This window comes from Gorilla gorilla, chromosome 17 (genome assembly GCF_029281585.2).
Source record: "Gorilla gorilla gorilla isolate KB3781 chromosome 17, NHGRI_mGorGor1-v2.1_pri, whole genome shotgun sequence".
Classification (NCBI taxonomy): Eukaryota; Metazoa; Chordata; class Mammalia; order Primates; family Hominidae; genus Gorilla; species Gorilla gorilla.
In genome coordinates, this window is record NC_073241.2 from 76,388,697 (window position 1) to 76,406,529 (window position 17,833).

The 17,833-nt window shown below is 42.5% G+C and overlaps 2 protein-coding genes across 17 annotated transcripts in view; one reads left to right on the forward strand and one right to left on the reverse strand.

Annotated features, from left to right (window-relative positions):
• The window catches only part of KATNAL2 (katanin catalytic subunit A1 like 2), a 240,550-nt gene extending 231,576 nt beyond the window's left edge, over positions 1 to 8,974 (forward strand). For 7 of the 13 annotated variants that reach the window (XM_063699202.1, XM_055368780.2, XM_055368783.2 and 4 more), the window contains 4 exons: positions 6,928 to 7,090; positions 7,521 to 7,589; positions 7,938 to 8,040; positions 8,547 to 8,974. In XM_063699202.1, the coding sequence (XP_063555272.1) occupies positions 6,928 to 7,090; positions 7,521 to 7,589; positions 7,938 to 8,040; positions 8,547 to 8,686 (475 nt within the window). In that variant the 3' untranslated portion in view covers positions 8,687 to 8,974. The remainder of the gene's footprint in view (positions 1 to 6,927; positions 7,091 to 7,520; positions 7,590 to 7,937; positions 8,041 to 8,546) is intronic. The other 6 variants (XM_055368788.2, XM_055368785.2, XM_063699203.1 and 3 more) reach the window with 1 other exon arrangement.
• Positions 8,975 to 15,102: 6,128 nt separating this feature from the next.
• HDHD2 (haloacid dehalogenase like hydrolase domain containing 2) overlaps positions 15,103 to 17,833 on the reverse strand; it is a 43,187-nt gene continuing 40,456 nt past the window's right edge. For all 4 annotated transcript variants that reach the window (XM_019014080.3, XM_019014081.3, XM_055368811.2 and 1 more), the window contains one exon: positions 15,103 to 16,476. In XM_019014080.3, coding sequence (XP_018869625.2) covers positions 16,373 to 16,476 — 104 coding nt within the window. In that variant the 3' untranslated portion in view covers positions 15,103 to 16,372. The remainder of the gene's footprint in view (positions 16,477 to 17,833) is intronic.

Genomic DNA, 17,833 nt, shown 5'->3' on the forward strand with positions numbered 1-17,833 from the left:
TATGAGTTTCATCTTCTTGGAGAGAAGGCTGGTAAGAGCCTTCTTACCAGCTCCAGGCTCACCTGCTTGTCCTGCACCTAGTCTACAGAGGAAAACCTGGGGTTCCCCATCGTCCTCCTGGAGGGTCCTTCACTCTCTGCGTCACAGCCTCTGTTTCTTGAATTCCTTATAGTCCTTTGGTGTGGTTTACTCTCCTCCTTTGGAGAGAATCCTCCAATGTTTTCCTGATAAAGGGTACATGGGAGGTAATTTTTTTTAGGCCTCACATGTTGAAAATGTCTTTATTCTATCCCCCAACTTAATTGATGTCTTCATCAAGAGATAGATTTCTATGCTAGAAATTATTTCTCATCTGAATTCTGAAGGCAGTGTTCTATTTTCTTTTAATGTCTTACATTGCTGTTGAGAAGTCTTATTGATCCATTGTACATAACATGTTTTTTCTCTCTGGAAGCTTTTATGATCCTTTCTTTGTTCTCCAGGTTTTGAAATTTCACCACGATGTGACTTGGGAGTCCACTGGCAGTTAATTGAGGCACAGGTTTAGGGACTCACTGAGTTAAATCTTCATGCCTGCCTCACAGGGTTGTTGTGAGAATTAAATGAATTAATGTCTGTAAAATGCTTGAGACATTGCCTGCCACTTAGTTAAGTACTAGTTAAGCATTTGCTTTTATTAATATTTCACATACAGAAAATTATTTCCTAGAATTCTGGAAAGTTTTCTTGAATGATTTCTTTGATATCCTCCCTTCTGTCTTCTCTGTCCTTTTTTTTTTTTTTTGATCTCCTATTGTCTGTTGGCTCTCCTGTAATAATGTTCTCATTTAAAAAACCATTTCTTTCTCATTTCGAATTTGTGTGTGTGTGTGTATTTATGTGCATGTTTGTGTGTCTTTTTTTTTTCTTTAATTGAGACAGGGCCTGGCTCTGTCACCCAGGCTGGAGTGCAGTGGCATGACCACAGCTCCCTGCAGCCTCAACCTCTTGGGTTCAAGCGATCCTCCCATGTCCCAACTAGCTGGGACTACAGGCATATGCCTGGCTAATTTTTTTGTAGAGATGGGGTCTCACTGTGTTGCCCAGGCTGGATTCGAACTCCTGGGCTCAAGTGATCCTCCTACCTTGGCCTCCTAATGCACTGAATTACAGGCATAGGCCACCATGCCTGGCCTTGTGTGTCTTTCTTGTCCTACTCTGTGAGAGATTTCTCCAGCTTTATCTTCTAAATTTTCCATTGTGTTTTTAATTTCTTCTATCATATTTTGTATTCTCAAGTTACTGCGTTTTGTTGTTTTTCTCTGTTCTTTTTAAATGGCATCCTCTTTGCTGCAGTCTGAATGTGTTCCTCAAAATTCATGTGTTAGAAACTTAATCCCCAATGCAACAGTGTCGGATGGTAGAGCCCTATGGGAAGTGTTTAGGTCACCAGGGCTCCACTGTCATGAACAGATTAATGCCATTATAAAAAGGCATGATGGAGGCAGTTTGGTCTCTGTTTTTTGCCTTCCACTTGCCATCATGTGAAGACACATTGTTACCCCCTCTTGAGGATGTGCCATCTTGGAAGCAGAGGCCAGGCTCTCACCAGACACCAAACCTGCTGGTGCCTTGATCTTGGTCTCCCACCCTCCAAAATGACAAATTATGAAATTTCTGTTCTTTATAAATTACCCAGTCTCAGGTATTTTGTTAATAGCAGTTCAAAATGGACTAAGACACTCTTCTTGTTTCATGGCAATATTTTCTTACATCTCTCTGAGAATACTAATTTTTGAAGTTTCATTTCCCTGAAGAATTCTGTTTTCTCCAAGATTCTTTTTATTTTCCCCCATTTATTTGTACTGGGCTCTGTCTTCAAGTTAGAGGAGTTCCACAGATGTAGGTCTTCTTGGCTGCCTAATGTTTATGAGAGGGGTACATTAACAAAACCCACAGGAAGCTCTGTGCATGTGGGAAAGGTTTGCCAACTGTGGGCTCCATGTATTGAGATTTGACTGGGTTACTGTGTTGGGGAACTCCCAATATCAATGTCTTTAGGGTCTTTCTCATTGGCTGGTCAGATTGCCAAGTGACGATTCTTGCAATCTCCTGCCTGGAGGGCAAGAGTTTGGCTGCTAATAGTCTAGGGATAGTCGGTATCTCATTGCTTCAGTACAGTACACTATTTTCTTTTTTTTTTTTTTTTTTTTTTTTTTTTTTTGAGACGGAGTCTCGCTCTGTCGCCCAGGCTGGAGTGCAGTGGCGCGATCTCGGCTCACTGCAAGCTCCGCCTCCCGGGTTCACGCCATTCTCCTGCCTCAGCCTCCCGCGTAGCTGGGACTACAGGCGCCCGCCACCACGCCCGGCTAATTTTTTGTATTTTTTAGTAGAGACGGGGTTTCACTGTGTTAGCCAGGATGGTCTCGATCTCCTGACCTCGTGATCCGCCCGCCTCGGCCTCCCAAAGTGCTGGGATTACAGGCGTGAGCCACCGCGCCCGGCCCAGTACACTATTTTCAACTGAGCCTGGTGTTTCCCAGCCTGGAGACCCTCCATTTTACCCTCTGCCAAGGTATGGGAGAGGCAGTTCCCCTGCTACTGGAGGGGGTGGAAATCTGTGATGTAACTTTTTTTTATGCAAATTGGCAATCAAACCCCCTATTTTCAACCCAGCCTCACCCTCACCTCTAAAGGTAGAAGATACTGCCAAGTCTCTTGGGGTTTCTGTGACTCAGATTATTTCTTGACTTTCTTTACTGCTGATTTAGAAACCAGCTTCTCAGTTCTACTAAGTTTCTTTTACTCATCATTATGCTTCCCAGCTTTCAAATCTTTGCTTCAATCAGTTCTCCAATTCTCTTTGCTTTTGTGGGTTTATGCCATTAAAAAACTCTTTCAGTGGTGTTTAGTAGGAGGAAGCAGAGGTGATTGTGTTTATCCCCAAATTTAAGTGCAGTCTTAGTTAATTTAAAGTTCATCAACAATGAAGCGTAATATGGTTTGGCTGGTCCCCACCCAAAATTTCATCTTCAATTATAATCCTCATAATCCCCACCTGTCAAGGACAGGACCAGGTGGAGATAACTGAATCATAGGGGCGGTTTCCCCCATGCTGTTCTCATGAGATCTCACTGCATCTTGATGGTTTTATAAGTGCTCACTCTGTCCTGCCACCCTGTAAAGATGCCTGCCTCTCTCTTTTGCTTTCCATCATGATTGTCAGTTTCTTGAGGCCATGTGGAACTGTGAGTCAATTAAACCCCTTTCCTTTATAAATTACCCAGTCTCAAGTATTTCTTCATAGCAGTGTGAGAATGGACTAATACAGTGTTTTTATTTCAACCTTAGTAACACAGACAGCCTTCTGTTGGAACATCCCTGGGTATGAAGGATAACATATTTTTGTGACTTATATGCAGGGGTGATATTCAAAATATTGAACAACTGGTGTGGTGTGGGTGCTGACCAGTCAAGGGGAACAGCATCATTCTTGCTGCCTGCTGGCTGTATATTATTGCTGAGTATGAACAAGGAAGAAACCATTTGAAGCAAAGATGAGCACATCCTCAATTGGAGTGCTAGGCAAAGTTCTGCTGTGAAGCGTGTTTTTTTCTTCTTTTCCTTGACCCTGTGCCTTGAATATAAATGTGCCTTGAGAGGGGGAATGATTGTGCAAGGGAAGAGGTGGCTGAGTCTCTGATGTGCGATGAATGTCAACAGGGTGAGACTGATAAAAGAACAAAGCAAATGCAAAAAAGAAATAGGTCATTGTTACTGTCGGTAAGGCACCCCTGGACTATGGATTCTCAGCTCAGGGTTAGACAAACAACAGGAGAGGAAAAGACACACTCCTTAAAGAAATCTGGTTGCTGTGATTTAGGATTCAGATATGTTCCCTGGAAGTATGTTTTCAGTTTAAAAAGAAATATTGTAACATAGATTCAGAATGAGAATAAGAAAAAATGGGAAGACAGTTTAGATATTCTCAGTGTTTTTATGAGTGAGAAATACCTGGTGATGTTACTCTTTTTTAAAAAATATTTAAAATTTTATTTTTTAAAAAATTTATTTCTGTCACTCAGGCTGGAGTGCAATAGTATGATCTCGGCTCACTACAACCTTGGCTTCCTGGGCTCAGGTGACTCTCCTACCTCAGCCTCTCAAGTAGCTGAGACTACAGGCGTGCATCACCACACCCGGCTAATTTTATTTATATTGTGCAGAGACGGGGTCTCACTATGTTGCCCAGCATAGTCAGCGAATCTTCTACCTCAGCTTCCCCAAGAGCTAGGATTACAGGCATGAGCCACCGCACTCGGCTCGTTGTTACTCTTTATCATTGGTTAGGCTAACATACAGGAATTTCCTAATTTCTATCCTAGAAAATCAAATAAACAGTTCACAGACTCACACTCAAGATGATCTATTGATAATAGGAATGGTAATTTAGAGTAACCAAATAGCCTCAGCTGATGAGGGAAAGCTCTGCTTTACATAATAGTGCTACGTAATTTCATAATAACTCCAAATAATGTATTTGGAATGAAAAATCCAGGCCGGGTGTGGTGGCTCACACCTGTAATCCTAGCACTTCGGGAGGCTGAGGCGGGTGGACTGCTTGAGCTCAGTAGTTCAAGACCAGCATGGTTAACATGGTGAAACTGCGTCCAAAAAATATTAGCCGGGCTTGCACCTGTAGTCCCAGCTACTGGGGGGCTGAGGCAGAAGGACTGCTTGAGTCCAGGAGGTGTAGGTTGCAGTGAGCTGCGACGGCACCACTGCACTCCAGCCTGGGCAACAGAGGAAGACCCTGGCTCAAAAAAAAAAAAAAATCCAACTGTGTGTGTGTATGTGGGTGTGTGTTTAATCAGCATTTGCAACCTCTAGTGAAATAATTGATTCAGACAAAGATCATTAATAGATGCTAAAACCATTAGTTGAAAGGGTATAAGGAATTGGGTATTCCTATGGTGTCAAAGTATTGTACACAGAATACTTACTACTTCCTGAGAGAAGATGTTTTTCTTTACAACGGAGAGTTCCATGGCCACCAGAAAATCAAACACCACACCGACAGTGAGATACACAGATGTGTGGATCCTGATGAATATGAAAACACATCATCATCTATGCAATACACTTGCCAAAAAATATTTACCCTAAATCTCATTAAGCTTTTAGAACTTCCCTCTTAGAGACAGGGAATAGAGGAACCAGTTTCATGTATCACAAGGAAATCATCAGACAAATTCAGAATGTGGGACATTCTCCAGCTGGCCCTGTTTTTTCAAAAAGGGTCTAGGGCAAGCAGGCTGGCCTAGATTAAAAAGAGATTTAAGAGACATAACCATACATAATGCATATTTGTTCACTGGATTTTGTCAGAAAATGATGGAAGATATTTTGGGGATGGTTGGAGTATTTTATTTTTTAACTTTTATTTAAGCTCAGGGGTACATGTGCAGGTTTGTTGTATAGGTGAACTTGTGTCATGGGGATTTGCTGTACAGATTATTTCATCACCCAGGTATTAAGCCTAGTACCCATTAGTTGTTTTTCCTGATCCTCTCCTCCTCCCACCCTCCACCCTGACTGGAGAAATCTGAATATGGACTGAGCATTAGACACATTACAGAATCAGTTTTGCCAGGTGTCATAATGATATTGTGGCTATGTAAGCAAATGCCCTTCTTTGGAAATGCATGCTAAAATATTTAGGGATGAGGTGTCATGATATAAATTACTTTGAAATAATTTAGCAAGAATAGGTAGAGAGATATGAAGCAGATATAGAAGAATACTGGTGTTGAATCAAGATGGTATGTATATAGATGTTCAATTGTTTTATTCTACTTTTATATTAGCTTGAAAGCCATTGCACTCCAGCCTGGCGACGGAGCAAGACTCCGTCTCAAAAAAAAAAAAAAAAAGTGTACTAGTCCATTTTTATGCTGCTGGTGAAGACATATCCAAGACTGGGAAGAAAAAAAAATTAATTGGACTTACAGTTTCACATGGATGGGGAGCCTCAGAATCATGGTGGGGGGCAAAAGGCACTTCTTATATGGTGGCAGCAAGAGAAAATGAGGAAGATGCAAGAAGCAGAAACCCCTGATAAAACCATCAGACCTCGTGAGACTTATTCACTACCATGAGAACAGCATGCATGGTGGAAACTGCCCACATGATTCAAATTATCTCCTACTGGGTCCCTCCCACAACACGTGGGAATTATGCGATTACAATTCAAGATGAGATTTGGGTGGGGACACAGAGCCAAACCATATCAAGAAGTTTAAGGAAATGGCCTATGGATGCAAAATCACATAAACTTGGCCTGACAGTTTTGGGAGGAGTAAAAGTGAGTGTCTGAAAGGGCCGTTATTTGCACTGGGCACCCGGGAAGGGCCACTGGTGCTAAGTTCACCAATGTAATGAAGTGAGGGGGTCATTCACTCCAGAAGGACTGAGAATTTTGGAAGAATTAATGTACTTAGAGTGCCCAAGTTATTGTCAGCAATAATTTACTCACTGGCAAGATCGGATTGAATAATTCATGTTACAACTGCAATGAGAATACTCATGATTGCCGGTTGTTAGTTGGTTTTTGTACCCCAAATTAAGTCACATAAAATTACTTCGTTTTCATTAGTTCTGAGAATGTGTTCTTTTTCTTTTCTTCCATTCATCCTTCCTTCCTTCTCTTTCTTCTCCTTCCTTTCTGCTTTCCTCCCTCTCTTCCCTTCCTTCCCTCCCTCAGTTCTCTTTCTCACCAATTCTTTCTCCAAATAATATTAATTGTCCCATCCACTCAAGGCATAGATGTAGAGTGACAGTTAAAATGCAGAATTGCTTCCTGCAATGCTAAATTGTTCTTAAAGTACAGTTGTTGTTCAGGAAGTGTGTTTGCAGCCCTGTCCAGCTCCATTTCTGGTGTGATTTCAGGGAGCTGGACTGTGCCATGTTACGCCGCCTGGAGAAGAGGATTCTGGTCGATCTCCCCAGCCGGGAGGCCAGGCAGGCCATGATCTACCACTGGCTGCCTCCTGTGAGCAAGAGCAGGGCCTTGGAGCTGCACACAGAGCTGGAGTACAGTGTGCTGAGCCAGGTCAGCTGCCCTGGAGAGGGGCACATGTAGGTCAAGGGCCCACCATATGGCCATCTTGTAGACCAGGTCTTACCATGAGCTGATAGAAGCTTGAGACACTTAGAATAAGATCCAAGCTGCCCCCGTAATGCAATGGGCATCTTCACGAAGAATAAGCTCCTTTTCACTTAAAAATATTCAGAGAAGGAGAAACAATGTGAGGCAGTGGAAACAGCATAGGGTTTAGACTCAGAGAACCTATGGTCAAATCCTGGCCCTGCTGCTTGTTAGCTGTGTGACCTCGGAGAAGTCACTTACTCTTTGAGCCTCAGTTTCTTCATCTGTAAAATGGGTAGCAGATGAGCCACAAAGAATGACTGTGATGATTACATAACAGAAAAGCTCCAGGTACATGTCTATTATGTCCATTATCACTGGTGTCCATTCCCAGGGTGTTGCAGAAATGTTGCCTGCTTTTGGTGAACATTTGGACACGTTCTCTGAGGTTCCTAAATGGCAGGTATGATCTTATTTACAAGAATAAACGTGCCTACCAAATTTGACCATCCTTGGATTTGAGCACAGGGGCCCTGATAGGCTAACTTGGGTGTTCTGATCCTTCACTGGCATCTTACAGCATATTTCGACGGTGTTAGAAAGCCATTTTAGCCCAGCTGCTTAGGTTATCCCAACATGCTAGCAGGGTCTCTTCCTCAAGCACTGTTTATCTGGGAATCTTTTTAGGGTGTTCATGGGTGACAGATACAGAATCTACACAGGGCTTCTGATACTGGGTCCTGCCTATAACAACGTAATGGCCAGGAGCATTCTGCCCACTGACCAATGGCTGGTTTTTTGGCTGTTTCAGGAGACTGAGGGCTACTCAGGCTCAGACATTAAGCTCGTCTGCAGGGAAGCAGCCATGCGGCCCGTGAGGAAGATCTTTGATGCACTTGAAAATCACCAGTCAGGTATGGGTTGGATCACCATGAAGGTGTTCCAGGAATTTGTGTAAAAATCCCTCTCACCAGCAGATGGAGCCTGGCGCCTGTTCTTGGTGCCGCTTTACACTTGGCAACGCGTTTTTTGGTCAAATCATCCCTCACTCAACTCATTCCTCCGTGGGTGTTCTGATTCGGATCGACTTGGCTTGCAGATGATAAACTCCTTAGGGCTCAGGCTTTTATTTCTCTGGCACACTCTGATGTTGGGCTGGATCCATTTGAGGCACTATATACATATTAAATAATACCTGGTAACGAAACATTTAGGTCACATTTTTTTGTCTGGGCCTTAGGGGCTAACTCAGTTGCACATTAAAGAATTTTTCTCCAGCCCTCTTTAGTCTTGCCTTTTGCTGCATTAACAATTAAGAATGCTGCATTATGCATTATTTTGAAAGGTCTATTAGCGTTTCAAGAGCATTGATCACCAAGAGGTCGATTGTTGTGCTGTTACTGTTGTGTTCTTATCCTAGAAAGCAGCGACTTACCCAGGATCCAGTTGGATATAGTAACCACTGCCGACTTTCTGGATGTGCTAACTCACACCAAGCCCTCCGCAAAGAATCTGGCTCAGAGATACTCAGACTGGCAAAGAGAGTTCGAGTCTGTTTGAAACCACATTTACCCTGACCTGGCCACAAAGGCAACCACAACGACCTCCTAGTTTATTAATGTCCGTGGGAGAACAAAATGATTGGAATGGAAAAGAGAAAATTATTCTTGAAGACTGGATTAACTTGAGCCACTATATTGTTTTGGATAGCTGAAATATATTTATTAACTTAACCATTATCGATGTCAGCAAAATATTGAGGGTTTCAGTTACATACATATATGTGCTATTGGGTCATACAATGGAGATTTTTCTGACAATTAGACTCCATAAAATTTTAATGAACAATTTTCTGTAATGTTACTCATTTGTAAACTTTTAAGAAAAAGATGTACTTAGAAAAGTTGTGTTGGCCACGCACAGGATGACCCTGAGTTGGGGCAGCCAAGTAGAAGCTAAGCTTGACAGGCACTGCCCAGCTGACAGTCCCAGGGTGAAGGAGGACGGAAGCAGGGAAGGCAATGCAGTCTGTTTCTCATTCTGGACAATATTCTGAATCTCATCAGCTCCCCCTAATTCTGACTCCATCCAGCTTTGTCAGCAGCAAACCCCTCCCAAACTAAGCCCCACTCAGAAATGTTACTGAGCATTCTGATCCTAGAGCTAATAGCCAGGGTGACTAGCACACCATCACCATCAGCTGCCAGTCTGATTGTTTTGGGTTCTGGCCCCCAATAACATCTTTTCACTCTTCACACCTCACATCCGGTGTGCTCTGCCCTTCTCTTTCCATTGCCGCAGCTTCTCATCAGATCCAAAGCTTAGGATGGGGCACCTAAGCTTCGAGAACATTCATCCCAAGTCTTCCCTGCTCTTAGGCTCTTCCCCCTCTCCTTAAGGGGTTATAAACAACTAGACGCATCTCTCTCAGAAACCCACAATCTGAGGCATCTACTTTCAACCCTTGATAAATTTTGAAGGCTTCTACTAAGTAATGCCACTTCTTTTCCCCCACTGGAACTTACCTATGGGAAATCACCTTCTTTTCTCTTCCTTGCCTTGTCTTCATCATCCCTGCAGACAGACTCTTCAAGAGGAAAAACCTCCAGAAAGAGACACTTTGGATAGCTAAGTATCCCAAAGGATTTTACCCTTTTAAACAAAACCAAAGCATTTTTTTCAGTATCGATTATTTTGAGATTATTCTGAAATGCCTCTTTAAACATCATGTCATGGAAAATGTCAAACTGAAAATATACCTTATTTAACAAATTGAAAATAAAAAAGATTTCATCTCCGTACATGCTTAAACTTCTTCATAAGCATCAGGCACTACACCATGCAGCACCAGTGATATAGAGCATAGAGAGTCCCCAGCCCCTGGGCCATGGACCCGTAGTACCCGTCCGTGGCTTGTTAGAACTGGTTTGCACAGCAGCTAAGAGGCAGGTGAGCATTACTGCCTGAGCTCCACCTCCTGTCAGATCAGCGACAGCATTAGATTCTCATAGGAGCGTGAACTCCATTGTGAACTGTGCATGCGAGGGATCTAGGTTATGTGCTCCTTATGAGAATCTAAGTAATGCCTGATGATCTGAGATGAACAGTTTCATCCCAAAAGCATCCATCCCCCGCCCCCTATCCAGGCCCAGTCCGTGGAAAAACTGTCTTCCACGAAACCGGTCCCTGGTGCCAAAAAGCCTGGGGACCACTGACATAGATGACTCTACCTTGAATGGCCCAAGACTGATGTAAGGCCTAAGTTCCGATGTCTACTTTATGGTTTTGGGGGGTTCTTCTTGTCAGAACTGACATCAGCTGACATTTCTCGTAGCTGCTAGTCCATTTGCTTGTGGCCACTACCATCATTTCTAATTTTATAAAATCTCAACTGCTGTTGCGAATTTGCTGCAGTGGGAAAGTTGGTGCTGTATGTATACCCAAAAGTGACTGGGTAAAGGGGCAGGGGAAATGCTCCTCTGGATAGCAGGCTTCGTGACAATACATTTAGGTCCTTTCTGCTTACTGCCCGTTCCTGAATTCATTCAGGATAAGTGCAGTCCTGCCATCCCTCACAGCAAATACACTTAACCTTCTTCCACTTCCAAAACCCCATATGCAGCCTGTGTGCCTGCTGCATCTCCACATCCTCCATTCCCTTTAAATATCGCCTAGTCCATGTTTTTAACACTTCCACCTCTATTCAATCACATACTCAGTCCTCCTCTTTTTTCCTAAGAAAATTTGTCTTCAAATACTTCGGCATGTGGATGTTTTTCTGTCACGCCTTTACTTTGGTGGCTTCTTCTTGATGTTTTATATATTTATTCCCACTTTGGATGAAATGAAGTATAGCTCTTTCATCTCTCTGCCCTTTCCTTACCACATATACGTATCTGTCTCCATCATCCCAAAAGTTCTATTATGATTTTAGGTTAACTCAATAATCAATATTTTTAATAGAACTGTACATTGTTAACTGCAGAGCCAGCTAGTGAATTAGAATTACATTTGCTTTCTTGTTGAGTTTTGTCTTTCCTAGAATTAACAACTGTTTTTCTATTTGCTTAATTTTCTAAGTATCTTTTTTTTTTTTTTTTTGGCAACACATTCTCGGACCTGTCAGGTACCCATCAATATTCTTTTCCAAATGGCCAAACATACCAGATAAACTTTCCACTCCCTTCCCACCCACTCTGGTCCTGGTGTTCTAAGGGAAAGGGGAGCAGAAGACCAAGGCAGAATAAGCAATTTGTACCTAATCAATTTCCAGCCCTGCATCTCACCCTGGCCCACCACCATGCCCACTGTTTCCATGGCCTTTATTTCCATGGTTCCATTTTTCCAGAGAATAATGGAAAATTTCCATTCTCCTGCCTTGGCTAGGGGTTGGCATCTGACTGCTCAGGGTGGGGAAGTTTCCTGAGGCTCCAACTTCTAACCAATTCCTCACTTTCAATCCTGTCTTGTACCTCACTTCCTCCCTACCTGCTGTCTGCAAGCCTTAAGTCTTTGAAGTTGTTCTACAGGATGAATTTTGGCTGTATTTTCTTTGCACTGATTTTGGCTATCAACATTCCAACCAGTTTCCACCTTTCAGATTATTGTACCTTTTCATCCACTGATGCCTCCTTTACCTTCTCTTGTGGGCTGACCCTGTGGGTTTACATTTTATTCCTTTTACTCTTATTTTGGTGTGGCTTTGAGAAAAAGAGACCAACACATATGACTAACCTACTATGTTGAGTCTCTATGATTATTTTTTTAAAGTAGATTAGAAGTATATATCTAAGTTTACATAGGAGATTGGCCTGATAGCTGTTGGAGGAAAGTTTAATGTATTTTCTTCCAAAGCAGAGGTCACAGCCCAAAGACCTACAGAAACATGGAATGTAGTGGCAAATTAGGAGTAAGATGGATGTTAGGCAAAGCAGAGGTGGAGACGGTGATGAGCTAGAGAGGGCCAGGGACTCTCTGACACAGTAATGACTCTGCTCCAATTGGACATGGAAATTTGGATCTAACGTAAGCCAGTTCTTCCCATCTTCCTAGAAAACCCAGTAGTTGATTTGTATTAGAATCTCCTGGTGTTCAGATGTTGGCAATCAAGGTTAACTATATGCCTGTAGAATTCCCATGGCCTGCTCCCACTCACCTTTAAAAGCTTTCCTTGGCAGACCATACTTACCTAAAGTAACCGCATTCCTGTTGGCCTTCTTCTTCATCATTCATCAGTCTCTCACTGTATTAGGTAGCTGTGTATAAATGCACGTGTTTCATCATTTGTTTGCTCCCTCCAAATGTAAGCTCCATGCCTGGAGTACTTTTTTTCACTGCCATTGAATGAAACATTATTTAAAATGGCGTAGGCCAAAGGCTATCTGAGCACTGTCTGTGACTACTACTCTCATGCATTTTGCTCACTGCTCACGATCTTAGAGGACTTACACAACCATTCTGAACGTGTCAGAGTCCTTGGTATTGTTATACATTTTTATATGTGTTAATTTCCCAACTAAAAGACACACATCTTAGGAGCCACAGCTGTATTCTCTCCATCTCCCTTATGCTTTACTCACAGAGAACATTAAATATCTGATTTTTTCAGGAAGATCAGCTAGTGAAACAAACAGGAGTTGAGCTGTGTATGACATAAAGAAAAGCACTGGAAAAAGCATTCAAACTGTTTGAAACAAATAATTTCTGGTACTTTGGCACCCTCGTTACTGCTCCTTAAAGATAGCAACATGATTTGGGACAGGAGGCCTTGATGGCTGGTATAATACGGAAGTCACCAAAAGCCTTGTGCATTTAGGCTGAAAGAAGCTTTTGTGACTTATGTCAAATAAACATGATAAGGCAAACACAGCCCTCTGCAAACAACTGCTAACATCACAAAGGGATTCTACTGCTTGAGGCGGTGTTTTAATGCAATAGGTTAGTGTCATTTAAAAAATTCTCTATTATAGGTGCCCAAGGACTTCAGTTTTATCCTACATGAACACACATTGATCCAAAAACCAATTGAACACAATCAATGTAGGTGTTTTTAACTTCCCTGTCCAACACACTACTGTAAGTTCTAAAACATGGGATTATGTGTGAAGTGACATATATTATCATTCCATGGGAATTTCTGACATCATGGCTAAAGGTAAAGTTTGATGGAATTGTCACTTAGAATGAGGTAGGTTATCCTCCTTTTCCTTTCCTAGCCATTACGATTAGCTCTCACAGATGCAGAACGTACGGTAGGCAGAGCTACTGCAACCTGTGGCTGACTCTGGAGGTGTGGGTGGAGGGGGTTGAATCTGTTTCCCCTGGACTGGAGCTCTGCCCTGCTCCACACTCCTGGCTCACAGCAGATGTGGGACACTCAACTCCCAACAATGGATGTTTTCTAATAACCTTTCCAGTCCCAAGGTGTCACATGGTCCCTTTTCTGGCCCAGGACAGGATTATAATAAAACTGATGCAAACACCATCCTTGAAATTAATACCAGATAGCCCTTTAAATGGGACAGCCAGAAAATGAAGCCTAAGAAACTTCAGTTACTAAACTTCCTCCATGAGGCCCAAGGCAGACTAACCAGCTGAGACTAACATGGATTGGAATGTTTATAAGTAAGATTTTTAGTTATTCTCATGAACCTTACTGTGGGCCGGTCAGTTAGCAAGTCCTATATAATGCTTGTTAAAGATCTCAAACTAAGATTTTCAGGGCTCACAGGGATAAAGTGGAATGGAAGAACGGAGAGAAGCCATTTCTCCCGGCTGAGTCCATCATGCTCAGGAGACTTTTACCCTCTTCACTTCCTGACCCATCAATGATGTTCCCTTCTTGGCTTTAGCTCTAACCTGTCTCCAGAGCATCTGATCCATTACTTCCAAGTGTTTATTTAATGGGGCCTCCCCTATGGGCAACTTTAAGACAACAAGTCTAAAATGAACATTTTCTTCTGCCCACTCAAAGCTATGCTTTCTAGCATTACATTCCTAAGATATTTAGTTTTTATTGGTTCAGTGCCCATTTGAGTGCTTACCTGTGTTGCAGCAGATATAGGAAAGAATGATGAAACTCAAATTTAACTGGGTAGCAAAATTAAAATTTAAAAAAATGAGATGCAGCCCTGTCTAGTGGGGAGAAGAGCATGTGAAGACATAAGTACACTCTTCAAGTGCCACACGGACATGAAGGAGGGGACACCTTGCCCCATCCTGAAGTCAGGGACAACATCAGAGGACAGGAACGCCTCTGTGTGTATTCTTTTCCTTAGCTCTTCAACTGGAAAGGATCCTTGAGGCAAAATCTTTTTCTTAATATGCTTATTTCCCACCATAATCAGGGCACTCAGTGCACAGCAACTAGCAAACACTTGATAATGCTTGGGCCAAGGCATCACTGACCCAGGTGCCCAAGCAACAGGGCAAAATTGAAGGCAGCCCACCCACCAGGCACCACGCAGAGCTCTCTACCCACAGGCTGAGCTCTCTCTCTGTGCAGCTTTGCTCTGAGGAAGTCTAAATGTAGTAAAGAATATCCTTTTTTTAATCCTTAGGAAGACTTTCTCCACTGAGATAAATGTAAAGATAAATTCTACCAACCTCTGTCAGACTGTTAAATGTGCAGAGTCCTGCTTCATCATCATCATCATCACAAACGCACAGCACTTACCATTTGCCCAATGATATTCTAAGTACTTAATATATAGTTCATGCACGTAATGCTCACACCAACCGTATGTGGTGGGCATTATCATTATCCCCATTTTATAGATAAGGAAAGAAGGCATGAGAGGTGAGGTGACTTGCCCAAGGCCAGAGAGCTAATTTTGTGTTACCAGGATCCAGAGTATACTGTTAGCCACTCCACTCATCCTTCTGATTTGGGGTGGTAGTCATATCACATCTGTCTTTTGCACTCTGGGATATATAAGTACTAAGATGAGGCATTTGCAAAAACAAAAACACAGTGCTCACCAAACTAACATTTATTTAGCTTTGTTCCCTCCCATCCAAGACTGCTGATCTCTAAACAAGCATCAAAACCCGAAGCTCATTAACATCAGAGTGAGCTTCAATAAGGTGAACACTACAATGATGTACAATTACATCCTAATAATTCAATGCCCAAGAGCCCTGTAAAACTATTGCAAGGCCCAGGATTATCACAGTATGCAAATGCACTAGGAAAATCATTACCTATTTAGTCCCCTTCATTTTGGTGGGTTTAACATGAGAAGAATAATCCATGCTACAAGACGAGATTTCATTTTACAGCTGTAGTAACCAAGTGCATAAAAGCTTGAATCTGTCCCAATAGCTTCTAAAAAATTTTTCCCATAGTGTCAGAGGCAAAAATAATGAAATCTTGCAAATGTACAGTTAATAGGACCCTAGTGGACACTAACTTCAAAAATGCATGGTCTATAAGATATTATAAGGCTTGATTCTAGTTTCTGCACTGTTCCTGTTAATAACAATGTCTAATTAAAACATCTGTAAAATACTGATAGTTTTAATTTTACATAAAATTTCCAAAACAACTATTACACAGTATAATAGGTATCTGCAATGAATAGGTTATTAATGGAAATATTAATTTAAATTAAAATCTGGTTCTAAATTTAAATTAGTCATCTCTGGCTAATGAAGAGAAAAAGAAGTCACCCGTGCTGGGAATACAGTAGAAAATTTAGTTTTCAACATCTGTTAAAGCAAATTCACTGTATCACTTGGGCTAAAGAACAATTCACTTTGTTGCTTTCTGTCTTCTCCATTTGGCACATCTGATGGATTTCACAGTTGAACTCAATATTAGAACTACAGCCTAATGCACCTTTTAATACATTTCTTTATAATTTAAAAACCACCATTCAACTTTCTTCACAGTCTGAAATCCCCCCTCCGTTTTCCAGTGAAGAGACAGCAGAAAACACTCTTCCCTGTGGTAGCTTTTCCCCCACAGCCCCGCCTAAGCTGATGAATATTTTAAAAGGAATGGCACAAAATCTCAGCTTTCCCTTTCTTTGGGTCTCATCTTCAGTTACAAAATAAAAGAGATTAGCAAGGCTTACTGGCTAGCCGCAATTCAATACCTTTCTTTCTAATTAACGCACAACAAAAGAGGGTTAAAAAGCGATCAGCACTGACTGGTGTCTACTGATGCTGGCACTGAGTTGGTAAGGGATTCATTCCAGACAATAAGAAGCTGCGTTTCAAGTTGCTTCAGATGCACACGTTGCTTCACAATAGGTGCTGCAGAATGTGGTCCACAGCATGAGGGAAACTCTCACAAGTTAAGTAAGGAGGTGGATTAATTTTTTCTTCATCTGATGCTCGATATTTCCCTGAAATGAAAGTAAAGCCAGTAAACACAGGCTGCCACCAGAATGCTAAATCAATCATACCCCATGAGCACCTGGGTCATCACAGCACCACCCTTACAGTTAAGACAGAATCAGGGGCTGCACATCTCCCAAATCACCTTTTATTGAGGCTTCAGGATGTAAATGAGGCAATTCAAAGAAATGTCACATTCAGCCTTTCCCCAGGCCCTCTGGTCATTCACAATGGACAGCCACAGGTACTGGATCGTCTGACAGCTAAGATTCCCTTCACATGTTCACAGCTGATGAAATCATTTTCTTTCCCCTACCCTCAGCTCTAAAGATAGATTGGTGATTAAATTAATGCTTTAAAATGGAAGCCCAGACCCCAGAGGGAAGAGGACTCATCCGCTCCCAAAGGCAACTGGGAACAGGATGTGCTGCTGCCACGCAGGGATCCAGGCAGCCCGGGAGCCCAGCAAATGAGAACGCCCTGGGTTGGGGAGGAAAAGAGTGATGGATGCTCGCAGGCCTGGGGCCAGGCAGGACAGGCCACTTGGCATCAAGCAGCAGGCTCACTGCCTGACTCTCCCAACCGTGGAATTCAAGATGGCCTGCTGTTCTAGCACCTGGCACACAATTTAACACCTCAACACAGCAGAGGAACCATTCCACAGTGGTCACAAAGAGCTTTTACAAGTCAGAAGGTGCACAGTCCCTATTTAAAGACCCTTTAATGGGTCCCAGTGCCCTTCAGAAAGAATCCAAAATCTCTACTGCTGCTTACCAAGCCCTTTGTCATGCAGCCCCAGTGACCCTCTCACCTAAGCATGTGCTACTGGCTCACCAGGCTGCAGTCCCAGCCTGGACCTGCTCTTCTGAGGGCCTACACACGTGCCATTCCCTTGTCATTCCATTATTCTCACCTGACTACCTCCTTCATGCTTCAGGTCAGACCCCACTTTCCCATCCAAATTAAACCCCCTCCCTGTTATTCACCTTGTTCTTTGCCTCCACAACATTTACAACAATTTGTAATTATGCATTTATTTGTTTAACATCTGTCTCACATTTAAGAAGACTAAGTTATTTGAGACAGGGGCTATATCTGTTATATGTCCCAATGTATTCCAAGTACCTAACATAGTGACTAGCACATAGTAACTATCCTGTAAATATCTTTTTAAAGAATGAATGGAGGGAAGAAGAGAGGGGAGGGAGGAAATGCAGAACGCAGCTCCTGCCCTGTAGCCACCAGGGCTGCCTCTGCCTTTCACCTTTCTCCTTGCTCTCTCATCCCTTTGTGGTCTCTATTGTTGATTCTTCTGCTTTTCCCAGTTTTCTCTGCCTAAACTCAGCTCTTTCAACAACAGACCTA